Raw genomic sequence first — 22,219 nt, 5'->3', positions numbered from 1 at the left:
CAGCTGTTTAAACGCCCAGACCACCACTACGTCTACACTAACAACATATAATCATCCCAAAAAAGCCTAAGTCCTAAATGCCCAACACAAGAGCTTTTAGGCGAAGGAGGAGTCAGTCCTTCGCCTAAAAGCTGGATTCTGTAGATTGGGCCCATGTGCCTAGGCCCCGTCTACAGGAGGGTCCTATGGCTACTGGGCCGATTCCGGTTGGCCCAGGCGCCTCAGGCCCCACCTGTGAGCAGGGTTTGAGGTGCCTGGGCCAATCAGGCCCTAAGGCCTACCATTCGACGGATGGCAGGCCTGCCGGACGGATGGGCTAGGGACCCATCCGTCCGGCCAATGCATTTACACGTACGGGGAGGGGGATGGGGGTGGGGGAGTTCGAGGGGTCGGCAGGGGGTCACAGGGTTGGTGGGTGGGGGCCGATCTGGGGTTCGGGGGGCGATCATGGGAGCGGGGTGCGCTGAGGGCAGTAGGGCCTGGGATCCCTCCTGCCCGGATCTTAGTGAGGGTGGCGGGTAGGGGGGTCGCCTGGCCAGGAGGGCTTGGGCTCCCTCCTGGCTCGATCATTGGGGTGGTTGCAGTTCTCTGGGGCAGGAGGGCTTGGGCTACCTTATGCCCTGATGTTGTTGGGGAGGTCGCGGCTTTCTGGGGCAGGAGGGCTTGGGCTCCCTCCTGCCCTGATGCTATCGGGGGAGGGTCGCAGCTCGCCGGGGCAGGAGGGCTTGGACTCCCTCCTGCCGATCTTGTCGAGGGGGGGGGTGAGCGCATTGCAGCAGGGGAGATAGCACTTTGGGATTGTTATTGCGGCAGGAGAGATTGGCTATCTCCCCTGCTGCAATGCAATCACCCCTCTACCCGAACTACCACAAACCGCATCTCTCCTGCTGCGGGTCGCGGCAGTTCGGGTAGAGGGGTGATTGCCATCGCGGCAGGGGAGATGAGCCATCTCTCCTGCCGCGATGGTTGCTGTGGGTGGGTGGGTAGGTTGCCGGGCCGCTGAGCTGATTGCAGCAGCCGCCATCAGCTCAGCGTGCCCTTTTTCGGCACTTATACCTGTTTTTACTTTGTCTAAGTCAAAACGTATAAGTGCCGACTAGGCAACCTGCCTAAACTTTTGGTTATATCTGCTGTACGCCTAGGTGTAGGTCGGCCCACCTCCCGCCCTTTCCCCTCCTTTAAAAACGCCTCTTATCGCTCTATGCATTTAGATGCAGCGGAAAGGCTTAAGCTGGTTTTAAATACGTCTAAAACCAGCTTTGGTTATGGGTACTTGGATAATCAGGCTTTTTGATCATCCAAGTACCCATTTAGGCCACCTTTTAGATGGTTTTTTTTATTATGAGCCCCATAGTTTCCAAAGTAAAAACTTGTAAAACTTATTTTCAACAGAGAACAAGTGGATCGATTTTTCACTCGGTCAAAAATTACAAAGACTATGGGACACTCAATGAAGTTACACGGAAATACTTTTAAAACCAATAGGAGGAAATTTTTTTTCATTCAGAGAATAGTTAAGCTCTGGAACGCGTTGCCAGAGGATGTGGCAAAAGCAGATAGCGTAGCTGGTTTTAAGAAAGGTTTGGACAAGTTCCTGGAAGAAAAGTTCATAGTCTGTTATTGAGAAAGACATGGGGGAAGCCACTGCTTGCCCTGGATCAGTAGCATGGAATGTTGCTACTCTTTGGGTTTTTGTCAGATATTAGTGACCTGGATTGGCTACTGTGAGGACAGTCTACTGGGCTTGATGGACCATTGATCTGACCCAGTAAGGCTATTGTTATATTATGTTCTCATTATTAAACTGATATGTGGGTGGGATGTTGGGGGTTTGAGGGAGCTCAGCAGCAGGAGGGAGTGGGCATCACTCCTGCTGATCTCAGGGGGAGGGGGCCAGGGGGGGTCCTCTGCCTGCCATAACTGGCTGAGCTGATCGAAGCAGGGGAATTTCCCCCTGATCAACTGAGCTGGCAGGACTCCATGAAGCCATGTTTTTGGGGAGTCCTGTCATGTCAGCTTACCATGGATTTCCATGCCTCGATTATCTCAGCCGGCTGCGGCATCTACTTTTATGTTTGAGAAATGTAGGTCAGAATTTTGCAAGCCTACATTTTAAGCAACTGTCCATCACCTACAGAGACACATAGGGACACTTAAACACGCCTAAAGGCATGCCCATGTCCCAACTTGGGAATTCTTAAGTTTCCCTACACATTCTCTAGTTCCGCGACAGATAAATGTATTGTGGTATAAAATTTAGCATTCTAAGCTAAGAAGCAAAAAACATAATGCTCTATCGTTGGCGCTTGTCTCAGGTTCTGTGGGCCTGAAGCAGTGGCAGAACGCCACGAAAAAATCATTGACCCAGATTCTGATTAGAATCTGTATTTCACGATAGAAAGTTTTGCTAGTAGAAAATAATTTTTTCACATATTTATTTTTCACATGACATATCAAGCTATTATTGATCTCGCAAGAATTCGCAGGAGCCATTACGGAAGCCACTCAGCACTGAGCAGCAGCACAAATCGCACGCCTGCTCGTGTTTCTTCTCAGCAGCCGAAGATGTTCACAGGCAGCCAGTTAACAGCAGGGCAGGAACTTGGAAAGTTTGTTCCTGCCCGCTGCACCTCCACCGTCAATCAGCAGTAGAGGTATGAGCCTGAGGCTACGGCAGGGAGGGCGGCAGGTTGCAGAGCCTGGAAGGTAGGAAGGGTGCAGAGTCTTATGGGGGAGGGAAGGAAGGGGGCTGGGTGTAATGCCTGACAGGGGAGGGAAGGAAGGAAGGGGGCTAGGTGCAATGTCTGACAGGTTGGGAGGGAAGAGTGCTGAGTGTAGTGCCTGACAGGGCAGGGGACTTGAATATTAAGCCGCTCTATTTATATTCGAGTCAACCATTTTTCCTCCTTTTTTTGGGGGAAAAGGGGGTCTCGATCACCTTATATTCAAGTACATACAGTAACTTTAAAACAAGAACTTACATCAACTACTTCACAGAAGGTAGCATTGGGCCCATATTGTAGCTGACACTGGTGATGCACATCATATATCACCCCTGGGGCAACGAGTGGTGGCTTCAAGTCTTTCTTCGCTGGAACATCATCAAGACAGGATCCCCAGCCTCGGCTTAAGATCAATAAAGGAATTGTTTATTTATTAATTGCAAAATCACTGAAATCATATTTACAGTCAAAATTTAGAAAGGACATAAAAGTCAGAGTGGAGACATCCAGGTCAGGACTTCTCCATTCTCAGCAACATTTTATTTAAAACATTTTTAATCCGCCTTTATCCAAGGCGGCTCACAGTATTACATACATATTTCAGGATTTCCATAACATAAAGATCCCAAACATCAGCAAAAATCATACGATTATATCATCTCAACCTATAAATTACATCTCAACCGCTCATTTACCACATTACTACAATCAAGGTGCATAAATCTAATAACCTGCAAAAAATGATATTCAGAAAGTAAAATATTAACTCAAGAAACAGAATATTAGCTTAAAAAAGCTTGAACAAATAAATGGATGTTGATGGATGTACAAAGGTTAAATGAAAAGCAATGCTTCCACTTGCATAACTTTTGCATAAATGAAAATATTTTAATGAATAAAAAAACCAAAAATATTGTTTGAAACTTGCTGTTTTAATACATTTATTTACTTGTCTATATAGTCACCACTGTTCACTAAACATTTCTGCCAACAATGGAAGAGTTTTTGAAAGCCGTCACAAAAAGAACTGCATATCGTGTCTCTTTAACCAGTCACTCACAGTCCTTTCTACCTCTTCATCCAAATCAAACAAAGTCCTTCAAAGGTGTTCCTTCAATTTTGGAAAAGAAATGGAAATTGCTTGGTGCTAAGCCTAGACAACATATAGCATAGGCAGCGGAACGTTTTTTTTGTTTGGGTGGGGGCCCCAAAGGCTCTGCCCAGCAGAATTCTGCAGCATGTCTCTCTCCAGCTCCCTACTCCCCCATCCACCTCCTCCTGAGCGCTGTAATTTTAAGTCTTTGGGCAGCCACCACGCAGCATCAATGAGTAGGCCTGCCTTGTAAGTGCTCATTCTGCAGTGACACTCATTGATTCTGTGCCGCAGCAGCCCAAAGACTTAAAATAACAGTGACTAGGAGGAGGTGGGTGAGGGAATAAAGTCAACCATTACTGACTCATCTGACCACCAAATTTTGAGGAGGCCCTGGTCCCTGTGGCCTCCCTCGTTCCGACGCCCATGACATATAGCACATGAGATAAGACTGTGAGATGCCTATAAAACAGACAGGAAAACACTGGTGCAAAAATATATACCAGTACACAATACAAAGCAAGGTGCCACCTAGTGGAAGAACTCTGAACTTGATAAGCTGATTTTTTTGATTCTATATGGGAGAAAAGGACCTCAGAGGCCTTATTGGGAGATTATTGCTGAAAATCATTCCCGATTCATGCTGTATCTCTATTATCGGTCTATAAATAACTCCCACCTTTTTTTAACAAGTGCTGCATTAAGAAACCTTAAATATCATATAAGTCTTCATATAGGGACTCTTTTACAAAGCCACAGTAGTGATGCTGCCGTGGTAAATGGCTGAAGCCCATTCAATTCCTACGGGCTTCAGTACATTTATCGTGGCAGCATCACTACTGCAGCTTTGTAAAAGGAGCCCACAACATGTCCCAACAAGGCCAAACAGAGCAACACTTCTAATCCTTAACATTTGTGAAAATGGCAAGCTCTTTTTCAGATGATAAAGATGAAAACTTGAATAGAACAAAAAGGTATTCCTTCTCAAAAGTTCTCGAAATGAACCCATCTTCATTCAATGTTATTTGTATGTCCAAAAAAAATGCATTTCAAAAGATGAATGATATTCAGCAAACTGAATACAACTTTCACAGCTATTAATCCAAGCTTTGAACTGGTACAATTCATCCCGGATTCCTGTCCACAACATAAAAATGGCATCAGTGTATCTCCACTCTTAATAACCCAAATTCCAAGAAAGATTCACAAAAATAAACAAAATCCCAGAAAATAAGCAGGAACTGTTTATGATCCACTATTTCGTAAGAATAATCAAAAATGCAAAATATATGTGCATGTAAAAAATGGAACAGAAACCTCCAGTAACAGAGACCAAGCTGATAAAACATGTCTTTATATTGTGACCAGTCAGACCCGGGCTCTGCCAAGGTCCCAGTTAAGCCAGGGAAAAATGTAAGAATAAAAACATGGAAGGGAAATTCCAAGATCTCCCAGGGTTATATTTTGGGAGATAATGCCATTGACCACCAGAGGGAGCTGGATTCATCTGAAGAGGAAGTAGGTGAGCTTTCTTCGAGTCACCACCGGGGGAGCTCAAGAGGCCCCTGGACTTCTGCTGACTCACTCAGATCAGGCCACACCCCTAGGGTATGTAAGCCAGCAGTGGCATTCAAACCAGCAGGCCGGTTAGGAAGGAAGTTCAGGCCTTGCCTTCCTAAAGATCCACCTGGGCCAAACAGGAGCAACAGACCCATGCCTATGGAGCTGACTGAGGCTGGACAAGCGGAAGACTTGTCATTCCTGAATGAAGAGCCTATGGACTGTCAAGAAGCTTGTGCAGGCTGTGAACCTAATTCTCCTGAGCCTATGCAGGTGGACTTGGCTTCAAGCAACAAACAGTGAGTGTGGATTATTTGGAACTGTTTGTTTGCCGTGGTTTTTTTTTGGTGTGGGTTTTGAGAAAGCTAGGAGTGTGTGGGGAGAGGTTTTGCTACCACCTAGGGAGGGAATTTTGAAAGCCTGTCTTAAGGCCTTTATTTTTGGCAAAACCTGTGTCACTCTCCTTTCCTGGCAAGCATATAAATGTTGCCAGAGGCTTTCCTCATTTTCCTTAATGACTGGGAATGGTGGAAACCAGTATGCTGAACTTTATTTTGATTTGCTGAGGTACCTGCTTTGTAACAGGCAGTACAAGCTCTGTGGAGAGCTGTGGTCTCAAGAGCAATTGAGACTTAACTAAGTTTGAAAGAAAGTTTGGACTTTATTTTGGACTGTTTTATTTTCTTGCCATTTTTGACAGTAGTTCTTTATTGCTGTGTGCAATCCTGACTAATGTTGCAAAAGTCTAATGAATTACTTACCTACATGAAGGACTGAATAAAATGAACTATTTTTATAAATAAACCCAATTGTTGGGACTTTATTTTGTTTGACTTGAATTTTGGATTAATGCTGAGTGTCCAGTCCTGCAGGGTGACTCCATGCCGGGTCACACGCTAGTGCACTGTTTATTGTAACCACCAGGAGTGCTATAGAGCCCAGCCCTGGGCTACAGTGGTGGTGACAATATGTAAGACCTCCTAATGGGATTTATACAGCCTCTGATACATCAGTGGATTGCTTATTCCAAATTAACCACAGTCCAAAAAGTGAAACTTGTGAAAAACTCATGGTAATAGTCCCGTTAAAAGAAATTATCACCCTATAATCTCATTCGAAGATCCTACATATAGCGCCGTGCAAAGGTTGTTTTATCCGCTCGGTCTGAGGGTTTCTATTTCATGTTTTATATAGACATAAATTTAGCATTTTTGATTATTCTAATCTAATGTAATCAGCAATCTTATATTCCGCTATTTTTCAATTCAGATTCAGAGCAGATTATAACAAAAAGAACCCTACATTATGGGGAGCATATACACCTTAAAAATTATTGTACAAAGAAATAAAATACAAAGAATAAACTTTATGAAAAAAGTAGGTCTTTAAAACTTTACAAAAAATAATATACAAATTCATGCTTCCTATTTCTAAAGGAAGACTGTTCCATGACTGAACTGCCTAATAAGTTGGCTCTTCTTAATTACTCTAAAAAATTTAAAAAAAAACAGTTCTTACAAAATAGTGGATCATAAATAGTTCCTGCTTTTGTTCTGGGATTTTGTATCAATGTCTCTCTGCCAACTGTGGCTTTTTTTTTAACAAGGGGAGAATGCTGATACAATTCAGGATGAATTGCATTAGTTCACAGCTTGGATTAATAGCTGTGAAAATTGAAATCAGTTTGTTGCAATCCATTTTCTGGGCATAAAAACAACATTGAATGAAGAGTTCATTACAAGAACTTTTGAGAATCTGACAGATAAGAATGAGTTTTTGTCCTATTCAAGTTGTCATCCTTATCAAATGAACCGAGCTTGCCATTTTCACAAATGTTAAGAATTAGAAGAAACTGTTCAGATTTGAAGGACTTAAAAATTCAAACACACAATTTGATGCAAAAGTTAGAAAAGACAAGATACTCTAGGAAGTTACTTAAGAGAGCCTATAAAAGAGCACGGTACAAAAACAGATTTGCATCTTATCTTTCCTAAATCACATGATCAAGTACAGATGAACAAACTATATTGTATGAATATCACTGTAACCCGTTTGACTAATTATTATAAAACTTGATTTGTCTAATTGTTATGCATGTTAACCCGTTCTGAGTTCTCTGGGGCAGACGGAATATATAATGAATAAAATCAATCAATCACCATAAATAACATGCATGCGGTGGTAAATTTTAATGGAGGGACTCCAATAGTTAGAAATTCTACCGTGATATATTGCTTAAATTGCGCTGATGAATGCTCATTGCCTGCTTCCATTTCACAAGCAAAAGCAAAACAGCCTCTTTGCACAAACATTTCTCGCCAGCTAAGGCGAAGGAAGAGATTTCAAAGTACAGCGAATACATGTAGCACATCAGTTGATGAATTATGGAGATGGAAGCATTACATTTCATTTAACCCTCATATTTCCAGAACAAATTTATCACTAGGAAGTTTAGAACACATTGGTGCTTACTTTAGAAGTACCATTCACTCACAAGCCAGTACTTTCTCTCGCATAAACATCCAAGTTCCAATTCTGCAAAGCTGAATATACACATCTAAAAATGAAGACTATGCAAATAGCAAGGGGGCTTGATTTGGGAGCCTTTTGGTAGGTCAAGGAACTGAGCAACTTGACAGCTCTGCTCTGGGCACTCGCATTTAGCCAAGTCCTTCTATCAGTTTTTTTTATCTAAGTGATTTGAACCAACCAACTGTAAACCTGGACCAGAAAAAAAAAAACCTGACCTGAAGCAGCAGAGAACAACCCCAGAGGTGGAACAGAAATAACCAGAGCACAGGAACTACTAAGACTACCAGAATTATAAGGCACATGGGCTGGCTACAATCAGATTCATAAGAGTCAGAACAGCTCCTTCTGGAAGACAGGTACTTTCTAACCTAAAGGTCACTGATTCAAGTGCCCCTGCTTTTTTATGAGTGTATGCTCCTGTGCAATTTTATAAGAGTTATTTTCAGGGTGCAAAGCATGCTTTGCAAGTGGAAAACACATATCGAATTACCCCCATAAAGGATCATGTATTTTCAATAGCAATCTACTTGAGTCGATACAGATAAAATTCCATGAAGGAAACTGTTCCTGGGAATTTATTTAGAGTGAAGTTTGAAAAAAAGAAAAAAAAAGCAAATTAGATTTTTAAATGTATATGCATTATTTTACAGTAAATGATTTTTTTTAAAAACAAACAACAAAACCAATGATAGAAAGAGCATATCCAAATATATCCATGGGTAATATTCACAGGAAAATTATGCTTGCACTTTCCCTTTGAAAATGAAATAGAAGATCTCTGCACACAAATTACCCTGAGTGAGCGATTTATTTATTAGGATTTTTTACCACCTTTTTGAAGGAATTTACTCAAGGTGGCGTACAGCAAAAATAAGTCAAACATATGCAATAGACAATTGCAGCAGTAAAAATATTCAAATTACAATACAAAGAATGGCATGGAGGAAATAAAATCCTGAATGTAAAAATATTTTAGTTCTATTCTACAGCTATTTGATATTGCCTTTTTGTGACAATAGACTAGATAGCTCTTCATTTGTGGTTAGGATGTGGCTGAAATAATTCAAATGAAACAATGTGCTTAAATATCAGCAGTAATGTTTGAAAAGATATTGAAGTCATATTCATGTCTCGTTAGAAATTTCTATATCACTAAATGGAAGACCATTCCATTCATGACTGAGATAGCAGTGCTTTTTATCTTTGCAAGACTGATACAAAAAACCTATTTCAGCAGATCCTTGACCCCCGAGAAAACTTGCATCTTTTTTTATTCTAAATTAATTCACAGATCATATTGTTTCCTTTTTTAAATAATATGGTATCTTCCTAACCAACACGCTGCTGCTATATGACGCTGGAATATAAAGTATTCTTATACAATAGCCAAATATACAGTACATCACATAAAATGTGTTGCTACTGATACAAGAAAACAGAGATTTTAAATAGCTTTAAAATCTCTCTTCTTCAAGGTGACGTGTTATTGAAACTCCTGGAGGCATCTACATTATTACATAATACAGAAACATCTGTTATTTAAGAATATAATTAGGATACTTTTGAAAAAAAAAATACTTATTTCACAGATTTAAGATATAATGCCTACTGATAAATATCCTTTAATGCCTGATGATCTTTGGGACTGAATCAGTTCAGATTACATAGTAACATAGTAAATGACGGCAGATAAAGACATGAATAGTCCATCCAGTCTACCCAATCATACATGCTCCATAAATTAATTTAATTTAAATGGTCCTTTTTCTTAGATATTTCTAGGCCAGAAACCCAAAGCCCTGACCAGTAGTGTGCTTAGGTTCTATCTATTGGAGTCTCCGTCAAAGCTCACTCCAGCCCACCTTAACCATCCCATTCATCGAAGCCCTCCCTAGCCTGTCCCCAACTGAATGTCCATATACAGGGCACAGACCACAGATCATGCAAGTCTGCCCAGTACTGGCCTTAGTTCCTTCAATGTATACCCATTATTTTCTGATTAGAGATCTTTTGTGTTCATCCCACACTTGTTTGAACTCTGTCACCGTTTTCTTCTCCACCACCTCCCTCGGAAGCGCATTCCACACCATCAACCACCCTCTCTTTGAAGAATGTCCTAACATTACTCTTGAGTCTACCACCCCTCAACCTCAAATTATGCCCTCTGGTTTTACCATTTTCCTTTCTCTGGAATAGATTAGATCTGAACACTTTCAAAAGTGAAGAGGGGGCCATAAATCACCTCCAAAAATCAGTGACATTTTCAACTTGACTTGCATCCAATTTTCTCTGTTCTATTTCAGAAATATTGTAACAAATTCTAACAGGTTTTTGATTCCCCTTCGCTACTTAACTTGGAAAGTTGGGAATTAAATAATGCATTCTTATAAGTTTGTTATATTTATAAGTGACCAAAGTACAACTGTTTGATGACCATTTTAACTATCTCTTTGGCTTAGAACTTGTTTTACACCCATCTATCAATGAAATGGAATTATTTTGGTAATTTGTATAAAAACAGGCTATATACCCCCAGAACTCTATAAATGGCACTGAGTTGTGTGCATACAATTTAATTGAACAACAAGCCCATTAGCGCTAATTGTTTTTAATTTAAATTTATCTGCATAAATTTAGATGCAGGATCCAGGCCTAAAATTTAAACATGTCAAAAAGGAGTTGTGGAAATGGGAGAGTCATGGGCAGATCGCATTAGATGAATGTTTCTTTAAAAAAAAAATCTATTTAAAAGCATTCCGGGAATTAACGACTACAAATCGAATGTGATTTCAGCATTGAGAATGGATGTTCAATACAGTTCATTATATTGCAAATACATCAACACCTGATGATGCCAGCTACGTGAACCACCAGCAATATATCTAGCTTCAAAAAACACCGCAAAGCCATCTTGAAATGCCTACAGAAATGAAAAAGTTAAAGAATAAACAAAGAAGTAATAATCTTCTTGCTAGCAGGTAAATCTACCAATTAAAATCTATGTTTAATCTGCATTTCAATTCAATTTGGTTTTATCTATGTAGTAACAGCCTGACTATTTATTATTGCTTTCATGTCTGGTTCTTACTAAATTTGAATTTGGGTGATGAGCTCCTGAGGAAGCAACAAGTGAAACGGGGAAACTCCATAGGGCACAGCATGCATTACCCATGTTCAGTTAAGTGGAATGTCAAGTTTCAAGTTTATAAAAAAATTTTATACCGCTTAATCAAATTTTTAGGCTGTGTACAATGCAAAAAATTCCATAAAAACAGATTAAAATTAGAAATACTAAACAAGACCAGGGTAGCTTAATAAGACACATAACAAGCCATATAAACTTACTTCACACAAATGGGAAAAAGGGCAAGAACTACAATCTTTAAAGAAAAGAGCACAGTAAGAGGGAAAACAATAGGTGAGGGTAATATTACCTAAGTTCAATTGAGAGAATGGTGTATTGTTAAAAACATTTTTCGGCAAGCCATAAGAAAAAATACAACATAAGTAAAGGAGGTTTTTATGACTAATGATAGCTCATAAATAAGGAAACAAGGCAAAGAAAAGACTTGTATCTATGAGCACTTGAAATCTTTTCCTCCTTTTATAAATGTAATGTAATGTAATGTAATTTATAAATAGAACCAGTTTGTGAAACAGTCTTTATAGTGGTATGGACTTTAGCCTTCCAAGCAGGGAAATGGAATAAGAATTTAAGTGGTCTGTTTATGTCTTTTCTTTCTTATCAAGACTTCAGAAAATCACTGAAAATCTCTTTGGTAAATTTGTGCAAAGATTTTCCCAATTTTATTGTATTGGTGATATTGACAATGTTAATTTGTTGTATTATTGCTGTATTTGTAGTTTCCCTCTTGTTGTTAACCACATTGAACTGTGAGGCATTGCAATCTACAAATAAAGTTATTATTATTGATATCTTAGTGGAGTATTGATTAGCTGTATATAGATCAGGAAGGGCTGGAGTTATAGTTCTATGGTCTGTGTCCCATATGTGGGAAGATAGATCAGGAGGGACTGGAGTAGGTTTTGATGGCACCTCTGTAGCTAGGGAAAAAGGGCCAGTGCAGGGCTGACTTTTTATGGACTAAGACCTGGAAATGGCTAGGATGGATTGGAAGAAAGTACTGTCTGAGAACAGGTCTTATGTATCTTATAGTGGATCTTATCAAGTAAAATGTAATAATATACTGGATCGTTGATTCAACATTGCCTTGATAATAAATGTGACTGTTGGGAAAACTGGAAGGACCACATAGGTCTGTATTTGACAACATTTACTATGTTACTATGTGCTATTTTAGAAACCATGCCTAATTTTAAGTGCCGTTTATAGAATAACACTTAGGAGGTTTTTTTCAGCACCCATTTTTTTGGGTGCAGTATATAGAATTTAGTCCATAGTGCTTCAACAAATACAGTATTATTGTTTAGGATTAAGTAGAGCTGATGACCAATGCCTTTTAAACTCAAACAGGTATTGCAGCTACTCACTCTAAGAAGTGTGTGATGTACTGTTTGCTACACTGGGACCAGGTCAGTGGTGAAGGATCATACTGCAGTTGACGAGACATGATATATGGACGCTTTCCAACAGGTTCACAGTCATTTCCCTGCCCATCATGCTGGATACCAAAACTAGAAAACACATCAAAAACATGAGCCCTAACATCTGCAGTCAACATCTGTCAAAGGACTACAGTCAGGATTATGCACATTGTGATTGCAACTCTAATGCTATCTTACTATATACAAGTATTTACAAGTATATTTATTGCAAACCACCACCACCTCTGACAGCCATTCCCAACCCAGTCCTTGGGGCATGCCTAGTCTCACTGGGTTTTCAGGATATCCACAATGAATATTTATGAGTTACAATTGCGTATAATTGAGGCAATGCATGCAAATCTATCTCATGCATATTCATTGTGGATATCAAGAAAACCTGATGGGATTAGACCTATTCTTATGCAATTGTTTGTATGATGTCTATGCCTGTGTTTCATTTCTAATATTATGTAAGCTGCAATGATTCCTAGCTGATATTTGTGGGATACAAGAATCAATCTGGTATGGTATTAGGTACTGTATGTCCCAAGGACTGGGTTAGGAATGGCTGCAATAAAAGATAGGAAGCCAATGATGGTTGCAAAGAAGAGAGCTCACATGGCTGAATTCTGAAGCATGGCAGAGAAACATGATAGCAACGTTCTGAACCATTTGGAGCCAATTGATTAGATGATACAACATATGTATGCTAAGGTTAGGGGGTTAACATGCATACTAATAATGTGTGTTGTAATAGGGAAAAGCCAGAAACCAACATAATGCTCAGATTTCAGCCTGAGAATAAAGAATCAACCCCTGTCACTGAGGAGAAGCCCAAGAATAGTATCACTCAGGCTCAGCAAAAGGCTACAGGAATCAAAAGTATTCCTGTCCCAAAAACTTATTTGCCCTTGTTTGAGAATCCTGTAAGTCAGAATCCATTCCCATGATCCACATGTCCTGGTCCAGGTAGAGACAAGGTAGGGGGTGGGTGGGGTGGAGAAACTGCACCTGTGGGTATAATTAAACAGATATGGGAATCTGAAGCCAGGGAGAGGAAGCTTCACTCCGAGGCAAAGCTTCATTTCTAGAATGGAACAGAAGCAGCAGGGCAGTTGCCATATGTCTCAGCATTTCCAGCCACTGAAGGGATAAAGGCTGACAAAGAAAACCAGGCTAAGAAACTTTCAAGACCCAGTCCAGCAGATAAGTCTATCCAAGGTATAAACTTATTACTAGATAGACATGCTATCAGTATCTGAAGGAAGTACAGCTGAGCCATGGTTTGATGAATGTATGAGTTGTGATGAATGTGCTTCAATAAGCTCTAAGGGAAATAGTGAAATGCAGTGAGAGCCAGAAGCTAATATATGAAGTGTGGTTGTATTCAGTATAAATGCTATACAATAGTGTTATGCTATGTTGAAGTAAGGCTAACACGTTTCCAAAAGTGTTTCAGTTACGTGACTGGAAGCTACATAGTGGGGGGAAGGGAATCCTTAACTCTTTCCCACCTCTAGTTCTGTTGTGTTAGCTGTAGCAGTGCTAAGGCTTAAGAATACAAACCCTAACACTTGATTCCAAATCTCATTAGAGAGGCTGGGAGGAACACATCTTTGGGAGGTTTGCCCCTTTCCCACTGAGCTCAGAGATATCATTAAGGCTCAGTGGTCACTGATTTGTCAGTGTATGAAATGAGAGTATTTAGGCTCAGTGCACATTATGGTGAAAGAATGTTTAGCTGAGCATAGGAATGCCCTGCAGTTTCAGATAGCGGCAGGTTACCTTTAAGAAAGTAAAAGGAGCTAAACGGAACACATCAGACCAGACCAAGCCTGGAACCTCAAGAGGCTGAGTTTGAAAGCCATAGTGAACTGTTTTGTACAGCTTGTTGAACAGAGATTGGCCAGAAGCCACAGTGTTTAAAGAACCCAATATTTGAGGGAACTGTATTCAATTACTGTTTTGTGAAGCTCAGAAGAAATTGTTTATTTTTGGGGACTATGTTTAGACTGCTATTTGGGGAAGCAGCTTATAATAATGGAGGAAGTTGTTGATTTGATTTTTGAAGCTAAAGGTTTTTGAACTAAGCTGGTGCAATGTGAAGACACCTTAGTGAATTTCTGATTTTCCCGAATGACCCTGAGTGGAGAAAAATAAAATAAAAATTCACACTTTTTACATTGAAGTACTTTTTATTTTGAGATCGCAATCATATCTGGCTACTCCAGAATCTGCTCGGCCGGTGCAGTGTTGAGGACCAAAGTCCAGCTACTCACTGTTCTTACTCTCTGCCACACAGCATTATGGGAACAAATTTTCAGTTTGCAAATAGCATCACTTCTCCAGTGGCATTTTTGTGTAATCTTTTTGGCTAGTAATATCCCTTTAACTTTGCACATATACGTTTGTAACTTTGCACATATACGTTTTAAGCAAATTCTGGAAAGAATTGTAGAATGAATCTCCAAACTCATTACAACAGCTTCTTTTAATTTCATCTTGCTTTAAGTGCATGTAATGAGATTTATTCCATGCTGCAATCACTCTCTAAGGGGCCTATTTACTCCCCTTCTATATCTATGTGGAAATGTTTAGTATATAAGGCAAAAAACTACTTAAAATATATCAATTGTTAGACATATGTTTGTTAAATATTCCTGCAGCAGCAGTCACTTGTAATAATGCTAACAAAAATAAACAGCTGGTGTAAAGCTATAACATAGAAACATAGAAGATGACGGCAGAAAAGGGCTACAGCCCATCAAGTCTGCCCACTCTGCTTACCCACCCCCTGTCTATGCCCTAATGACCCAATTTTCTTATCTTGACCCTTGTAGGGATCCCACATGGGTATCCCATTTATTCTTAAAGTCTGGCACGCTGTCTGCCTCGATCACCTGCACTGGAAGCTTGTTCCAATGATCAACCACTCTCTCTGTGAAAAAATACTTTCTGGTGTCGCCATGAAATTTTCCGCCCCTGAGTTTGAGCGGGTGCCCTCTTGTGGCCGAGGGTCCCTTGAGAAAGAAAATATCATCTTCCACCTCGACACGACCCGTGAGGTACTTAAATGTTTCGATCATGTCTCCCCTCTCCCTATGTTCCTCGAGAGTGTAGAGCTGCAATTTGTTCAGTCTCTCTTCGTACGAGAGACCCTTGAGCCCCGAGATCATCCTGGTGGCCGTCCGCTGAACTGATTCAATTCTGCGCTTATGTGAAATTTTGGGCTGCTGGTGATCTCATATTGATGGTACAATACATAAAAAGAGACAGGTACATGAGAGAAGAGCTAGGGCCTCTTCCTTTGACCCTCTATGAGAGTGTGCTAACCCAAATTCCTTAGACCTTCTGAGAAAGGGCACTGACCTTCTACTGTCTTACATTGTATTGCCCATCATATAATGATCTACCAAACCAAGTCCACTCCTATGTTGAACCCAGGTTTTCACTGCACTGGAAACAGCTATACTGTACAATCTTTACCACAGAATTTCACTGAAATCTCCTCAGGTTTTGTACTGAAAAGCAGGACTCTTCACGGCTATGAACTGCTGAACACACTAAATTAGATACACGCATCCTACAGCTACTCACAAAAAGATAACTCCTCCCTCTACGCCAATTGTCAACAAAGCAGCGCTTACCGGGGTCAAAAGGCACCGAACCTTCAAACAACAAACAGCCACTAAAACCACTCCATGCCCCTCATCTGTACAGTTATGCCTATATATACCAGAGCACAAAGGCACCAGATGGCACTGTTAGAGAAGGACATTTTCCTGGTCAATGTAGTGGTCAATGTAGTGTGGGCAGATCAGTGTAGTGGTCAATGTAGTATGTGCGGAGCCTTTTTTGGGGATGAGTCTTTGATGCTTAATGGGTGGATTATTTGGTTGAGAAACTTAACGTCATGTACTTCTTCTCAGGTGATTTATGCCAATTGGTGCCCTTGTGCTCTGGTATTTATAGGCAAAACTGTATGGATGCTGAAATTAAGAATGATAGAACACCGTGGACGTATACAACAGCAGGACATCAATGCCCCTTTAGTATCCCATTGTTTGGATTTTGGTCATTAATATAATGATTTACGTTTTACAGTAGCTGTTGTGCATGTTTATGCCACTATTTTGAGTAAAAAAAATTTATAATCGTTCGCAGGGTTGAGGGGCGGAGCATGGAGTGGTTTTAGTGGGTGTAAGTTTGGTGCCTTTTGACCCTGGTAAGCGCTGCTTTGTTGACGACTGGCATGGAGGGAGGAGTTAGCTTTTTGTGAGTAACTGTGGGAGGCGTGTATTCCATGGCCTTAGGTTGTGAAGTTTTCTTCTTTTCGACTCTGGTTTTGAATTTTTGGTTGGTAGTCTGGGTCAGTGCCTTGTACATCACAAGTGGGCGTGCTCTAGCTCGGTCGTCTAAGCGACACATTTAGAGTGGGTGATTAGGTTAGTTTGAGTTACTTCAGTGGTGTGGTGCATGTTGGGTTGAAGTGGAGCGTCTGTTTGGGATTATACTAATGGGTGTATAGCAGTGGTCTCAAACTCAAACCCTTTGCAGGGCCACGTTTTCGATTTGGAGGTATTTGGAGGGCCGCAGAAAAAATAGTTAATGTCTTATTAAAGAAATTACAATTTTGCATTTATAGTTTATAAATCTTTCCTTTTGGCTAAGTCGTAATAATAATATTGTAATTTTTAGCTAAAGAGACATGTGAACAAGAAACTGTTTTATTTTACTTTTGTGATTATCATAAACATACCGAGGGCCTCAAAATAGTACCTGGCGGGCCGCATGTGGCTCCCGGGCCGCGAGTTTGAGACCACTGGTGTATAGAGTATTTAGTGTGAATGGTTGAGCGGATAAGGCGGAACATTGAATCTGCTACAGCACGTTTGGAAGCAAGTTCTTTTGTTGAGCGAGATGCCATTTAACATGTGAGTGCATATGGGTGTCGGGTTTTATGTATAGTGGGAGAGTTTGGTATGCTAATATTTATTTAAGAACATACTGGGTCAGACCAATGGTCAATCAAGCCTAGTAGCCCGTTCTCACGGTGGCCAATCCAGATCACTAGTACCTGGCCAAAACCCAAGGTGTAGCAATATTCAATGCTACCAATACAGGGCAAGCAGTGGCTTCCCCTGTGTCTTTCTCAATAACAGACTATGGACTTTTCCTCCAGGAACCTGTCTAAACCTTTCTTAAAACCAGCTATGCTATCCACTCTTACCACACCCTCTGGCAACGCATTCCAGAGCTTAACTATTCTCCGAGTGAAAAAAAAATTATGGGCTGGTTTGAGACTTGTTTAGGAGATTGTTTGTTTTTGCAGACGTGTGTACAGGTGAATCCCCCGATGCAGGTCCATTGACCGAAACACTTCTAGAGGGTCAGTATATTAGCTGTACCCAAGCGTCGAGAGAATAATTTGAGCAGCGCTGGAGCCTTTGAGGACAATTAAGTTAAGACTCATACGTTGTTTATTGCCATTTTAGAGTCCATTGCAGTGAAAGTTGATATTATATTTATTCAAGTTGTGTGAAGAAAGGGTAGGGTGGTGGAGGGGAGAAACAAATGATTAAACAAATTTGAGACCGGTGAAGTGGGTACTGAAATAGCTGTGTGCTATGAGAGGCCCCATGATCCCAATCCAATTTAAGTTCTGATGTTTCTCTCCTTCATCGTCATTTCATCTCCTTTGCATATAAATACAGTATACTTTTTGGGGCTTGGGGATGTTCCACAGAAAAATTTATTAGAAGAAATATTTTGTAAAGGTGTTATAACAGAAAACAAAAGATTTTCTATGATATAGGATAAGGGAGGTTTTAGTACCCATTTTGAAAATGATACAGTAATACTATGTTTTCCATGCTATGTCTCACCATGCCATATTTTGTCATATTATGTTTTACCATGCTTTCTTAACTATGTTTTGCCATGTTATTTTTTTAACCATACTATGGCCTTCTTTTATCAAGCTGCATAAGGGTTTTTTTTATCACAAGCAACTGAGGTAAAAGCCCCGATGCTCATAGAATTCCTATGAGCATCGGAGCTTTTCCTGCAACAGTCTGCGATAAAAAAACATTACGCAGCTTGATAAAAGAGGTCTATGTTTGCCATCACTTTGTGTAAATGCGCTCTATTAAGTATGTAACCCATTCTGAGCTCTTCTGGGAGGACGGGACATAAAACCAAATAAATAAATACAGTTATCGCAAACCAAAAACTCAGAATAAACCCTTTCCATTAAGGCTTTCACATTATATAAATGCGACATCTCATACAGATACCTGTGTCCAAGTTCATGTGCAATAGTGAAAGCCAAAGGCAGTCCAGAATCTTCATTTATATTACAGCTGCGGTGTGGCTGGCACATTCCAGACAGATGCGACAGACCTAAGGTTTCACAGGGTCGATTCATGCCAGCACAAATATCCTTCCTGGAAGTAGCAAGTTAAACACAGGGACAGTGATCATGTTTCATTAATCTCAATTACATGTGGCACAGTGGTTAGAGCTACAGCTTCAGCACCCTGAGGCCGTGGGTTCAAATCCCATGCCATTCTTTGTGACCATGGACAAGTCTCCTAGGCCCAAATTTTGTAACCAGAGACTAAAGTTAGGCATCTATTTTGGAGGCATCCAACTAGAACTGCCTTCAAAGACTACAATTGATTCAGAAGGTTCATAGACAACGGCGCGAAAGACAAAGGCGCGCCCGGATAATTGAGCGCAGCGCGGAGGCGCGCGCCACTCTGAATTACTTTTTTAGGGCTCCGACAAGGGGGCGTGGGGGGAGAACCCCGCCACTTTACTTAATAGACATCGCGCCGGCGTTATGGGGGGCTTGGGGGGTTGTAACCCTCCACATTTTACTGTAAACTTAACTTTTTCCCTAAAAACAGGGAAAAAGTGAAGTTCTCAGTAAAATGTGAGGGGTTACAACCCCCCGCACCCCCCACAATGCCCCCACAACGCGGCGCGATGTCTATTAGGTAAAGTGGGGGGGTTCCCCCCCACGCCCCCCCCGTCGGAGCCCTAAAAATAGTAATTTAGAGCGGCGCGCGCCTTCACGCTGCGCTCAATTGTCTGGGCGCGCCTTTGTCCCAGCGCGCTTTTGACCTGACACCGATTCAGAATACTGCCGCGAAGTTGATCTATGGAAAGAGCAAATTCGACCATGTGACTCCTTTGCTTTTCTCTCTCCATTGGCTCCCGGTTTATTTTAGAATTCAGTTTAAGTGTTTATGTATAGTTTTTAAGATTTTACAAGGTATCTTTGCTCCTCTTGTTCCTCTGCTACAGAATGTTTATAGAATTTCATATGTGAGGGGCATTCATCGATTTAAACTTTCTCTTCCTTCTAGGAAAGGAATTCAAGAAGTTAAGAATTTTAGCAGCTCTCTGGTGTTTAAATTTCCCCAGTTATGGAATAAACTTCCCCTAATTTTGAGGTGTCCCAGTTCCTGCCAACTCTTCCATAAACTTCTAAAAACTTTTTTATTCGCTAAACATTTTGAAAACTAACTCTCTTATATTTCAGTTCACTTAATTTTTTTAAATTTATTGTTAATCGCGTCGCACTTCCTTTGGTTGAAGACCCGGTATATAAGGTTAAGTTTTAGTTTAGTTTAGATAGGCGCCTATCTAAATTGAATAACAAGCTCAATTAAGCTTTTTAAGCAGCACTGATTGAAACATAGGCACCTATCAAGAAAGTGCGATTCTGTAACAAGATGCCTCTAAAAATTTAGGCGGCCTTCAAAAAAAAAAAATAAAAGGCGCCATGCATGTTAGGCGTGGGCAGGGCCGCCATCAGGGCAGTACTATCAGTCCTGCATTCAGGGGCCCGGAGGTGACAGGGGGCCCGGGCTCCCCCAGGGTCCTAGGCAGTGTTCCCTCTAAGGCAGCGGTCTCAAACACGCAGCCCACGTGTGGCTCTCCAGGTTTTATTTGTGGCCCGCGGTCTGGAGGCGATCATTCTCTTCCTTTTGGAGCAGCAGCCGGCTCGTTCGTTCAAAGCCGCGGGTTGGCGGCTCCTTGCGCTATCCACTCCTGCATCGGAAGCCTCTCTGATGTCACAACGTCAGAGAGGCTTCAGACGCAGGCGCGGATCTCGCAAGGAGCCGCCACCCGCGGCTTTGAACGAATGAGCCGGCCAGACACGCTGCTGCTCCAGTGGCGTACCAAGGGGGGGGCGGTCAACTGTTCTCCTTAGCGTGCGGCTCGTCTAGAGCAGTGGTGCCCAACCTGCTTCCCTTCCCTTCTCACTGCTGCCATCGGGGATCAGGCCGGCACCGTGTCTTTGATCTCCCTACTGGGCCGACCAACTCTCGCGGCGGCCCGATGTCAATTCTGACGTCGAGAGGATGTTCTGGCTAGCCAATCGCTGCCTGGCTGCCCGGAACGTCCTTTCCGACGTTAGAATTGACGTCGGGCGGCGAGAGTTGATCGGCCCAGTGCAGAAGAGAAGCAGGGAGAGTTCGTCCTGTTCCCAATTGCGGCAGCGGCTGTGGCAGCCTATTCCGTGGCGGTGGTGGCATGGGGGAGGCAGGAAGGAAGAAAGAAAGAAGGTGTGTGTGGGGGGGGGACAGGAAGCCAGAAAAAAAAGCAAAAAATGGGGCACGGAGGAAGGAAGGAAGAAAGAAAGAAGGGGGAGGGGGGAACAGGGAACCAGAAACAAAGCAAAAAAATGGGGCACAGAATCAGAGAAAGACAGACATAGAGAAAGAAAGAAAAAGTTGGGGGAGGGAATGAGGTCTGGAGGAGAGGAAGCATACAGGAGGCTGAAAGAAGGGAAGAAATATTGGATGCACAGTCAGACGAATAAAGTGCAACCAGATGAAATTACCAAACAAAGGTAGGAAAATGATTTTATTTTCAATTTAGTGATCAAAATGTGTCTGAATTTATATATGCTGTCTATTTTGCACTATGGCCCCCTTTTACTAAATCACAATAGTGTTTTTTAGTGCAGGGAGCCTATGAGCGTCGAGAGCAGCGCTGGGCATTTAGCGAAGTTCCCTGCGCTAAAAACTGCTATTGTGGTTTAATAAAAAGGATGGGGGGTATATTTGTCTATTTTTGTATGGTTGTTACTGAGGTGACAATGCATAGAGTCATCTGCCTTGACCTCTTTGAAAAAACCTAGAATAGGAATGATAATTAACATTTTCTCAGCGTGTGCTTTGTGTTTTTTTATTTTATTTTTGGTAGATCATTTTGACTTGGTCATTTTAAAGTAGTTCGCAAGCCCAAAAAGTTTGGGCATCTCTGAGCTAGAGCGTTGAAACTGTGTATTTCTATTTTATCCCCCCTTTTACAAAACTGTGGAGCGTTTTTTAGCGCCAGCCGTGGTGGTAGCAGCTCTGATGCTCAGAATTCTATGAGCTTCAGGGCTGTTACCACCGTGGCTAAAATCCACACTACAGTTTTGAAAAAGGGGGAGGGGTTCGTTTGTGATGACATATTCCATACTAGGCGAAGGTGTTTTCTGTGTTCTGTGTGTTTGAAAAACATGGTTTTCTGTTAGGATTGACGATGTAGGATTGATCTGTGCTGGTCTGGCTTGTTTAGTTTTACAATGGGTGTATTGATGTACTGCTCACTGCAATATGCAGGATGCTGCCTTTTCCTAGGTGCTCATGTGTGACGTGTGGTTTGTTACTAAAAATCATGTTTTTCTTACAGATGGGGGGGGGGTGCCAAAAAATGATGGGCCCCGGGTGTTACATAT

General features: G+C 41.5%; 1 protein-coding gene across 3 annotated transcripts in view; it reads right to left on the bottom strand.

Annotated features, from left to right (window-relative positions):
• Positions 1–22,219, bottom strand: part of ADAMTS12 (ADAM metallopeptidase with thrombospondin type 1 motif 12) — a 521,425-nt gene that overhangs the window by 292,662 nt on the left and 206,544 nt on the right. For all 3 annotated transcript variants that reach the window (XM_033933191.1, XM_033933202.1, XM_033933212.1), the window contains 3 exons: positions 18,774–18,923; positions 12,421–12,564; positions 2,982–3,126 (listed from right to left, as the gene is read on the bottom strand). In XM_033933191.1, the coding sequence (XP_033789082.1) occupies positions 2,982–3,126; positions 12,421–12,564; positions 18,774–18,923 (439 nt within the window). The remainder of the gene's footprint in view (positions 1–2,981; positions 3,127–12,420; positions 12,565–18,773; positions 18,924–22,219) is intronic.

Source organism: Geotrypetes seraphini, chromosome 1, assembly GCF_902459505.1.
Source record: "Geotrypetes seraphini chromosome 1, aGeoSer1.1, whole genome shotgun sequence".
NCBI lineage: Eukaryota > Metazoa > Chordata > Amphibia > Gymnophiona > Dermophiidae > Geotrypetes > Geotrypetes seraphini.
Note: the sequence above shows the minus strand (reverse complement) of the source record. Positions and strands in the feature narration are given on the sequence as shown.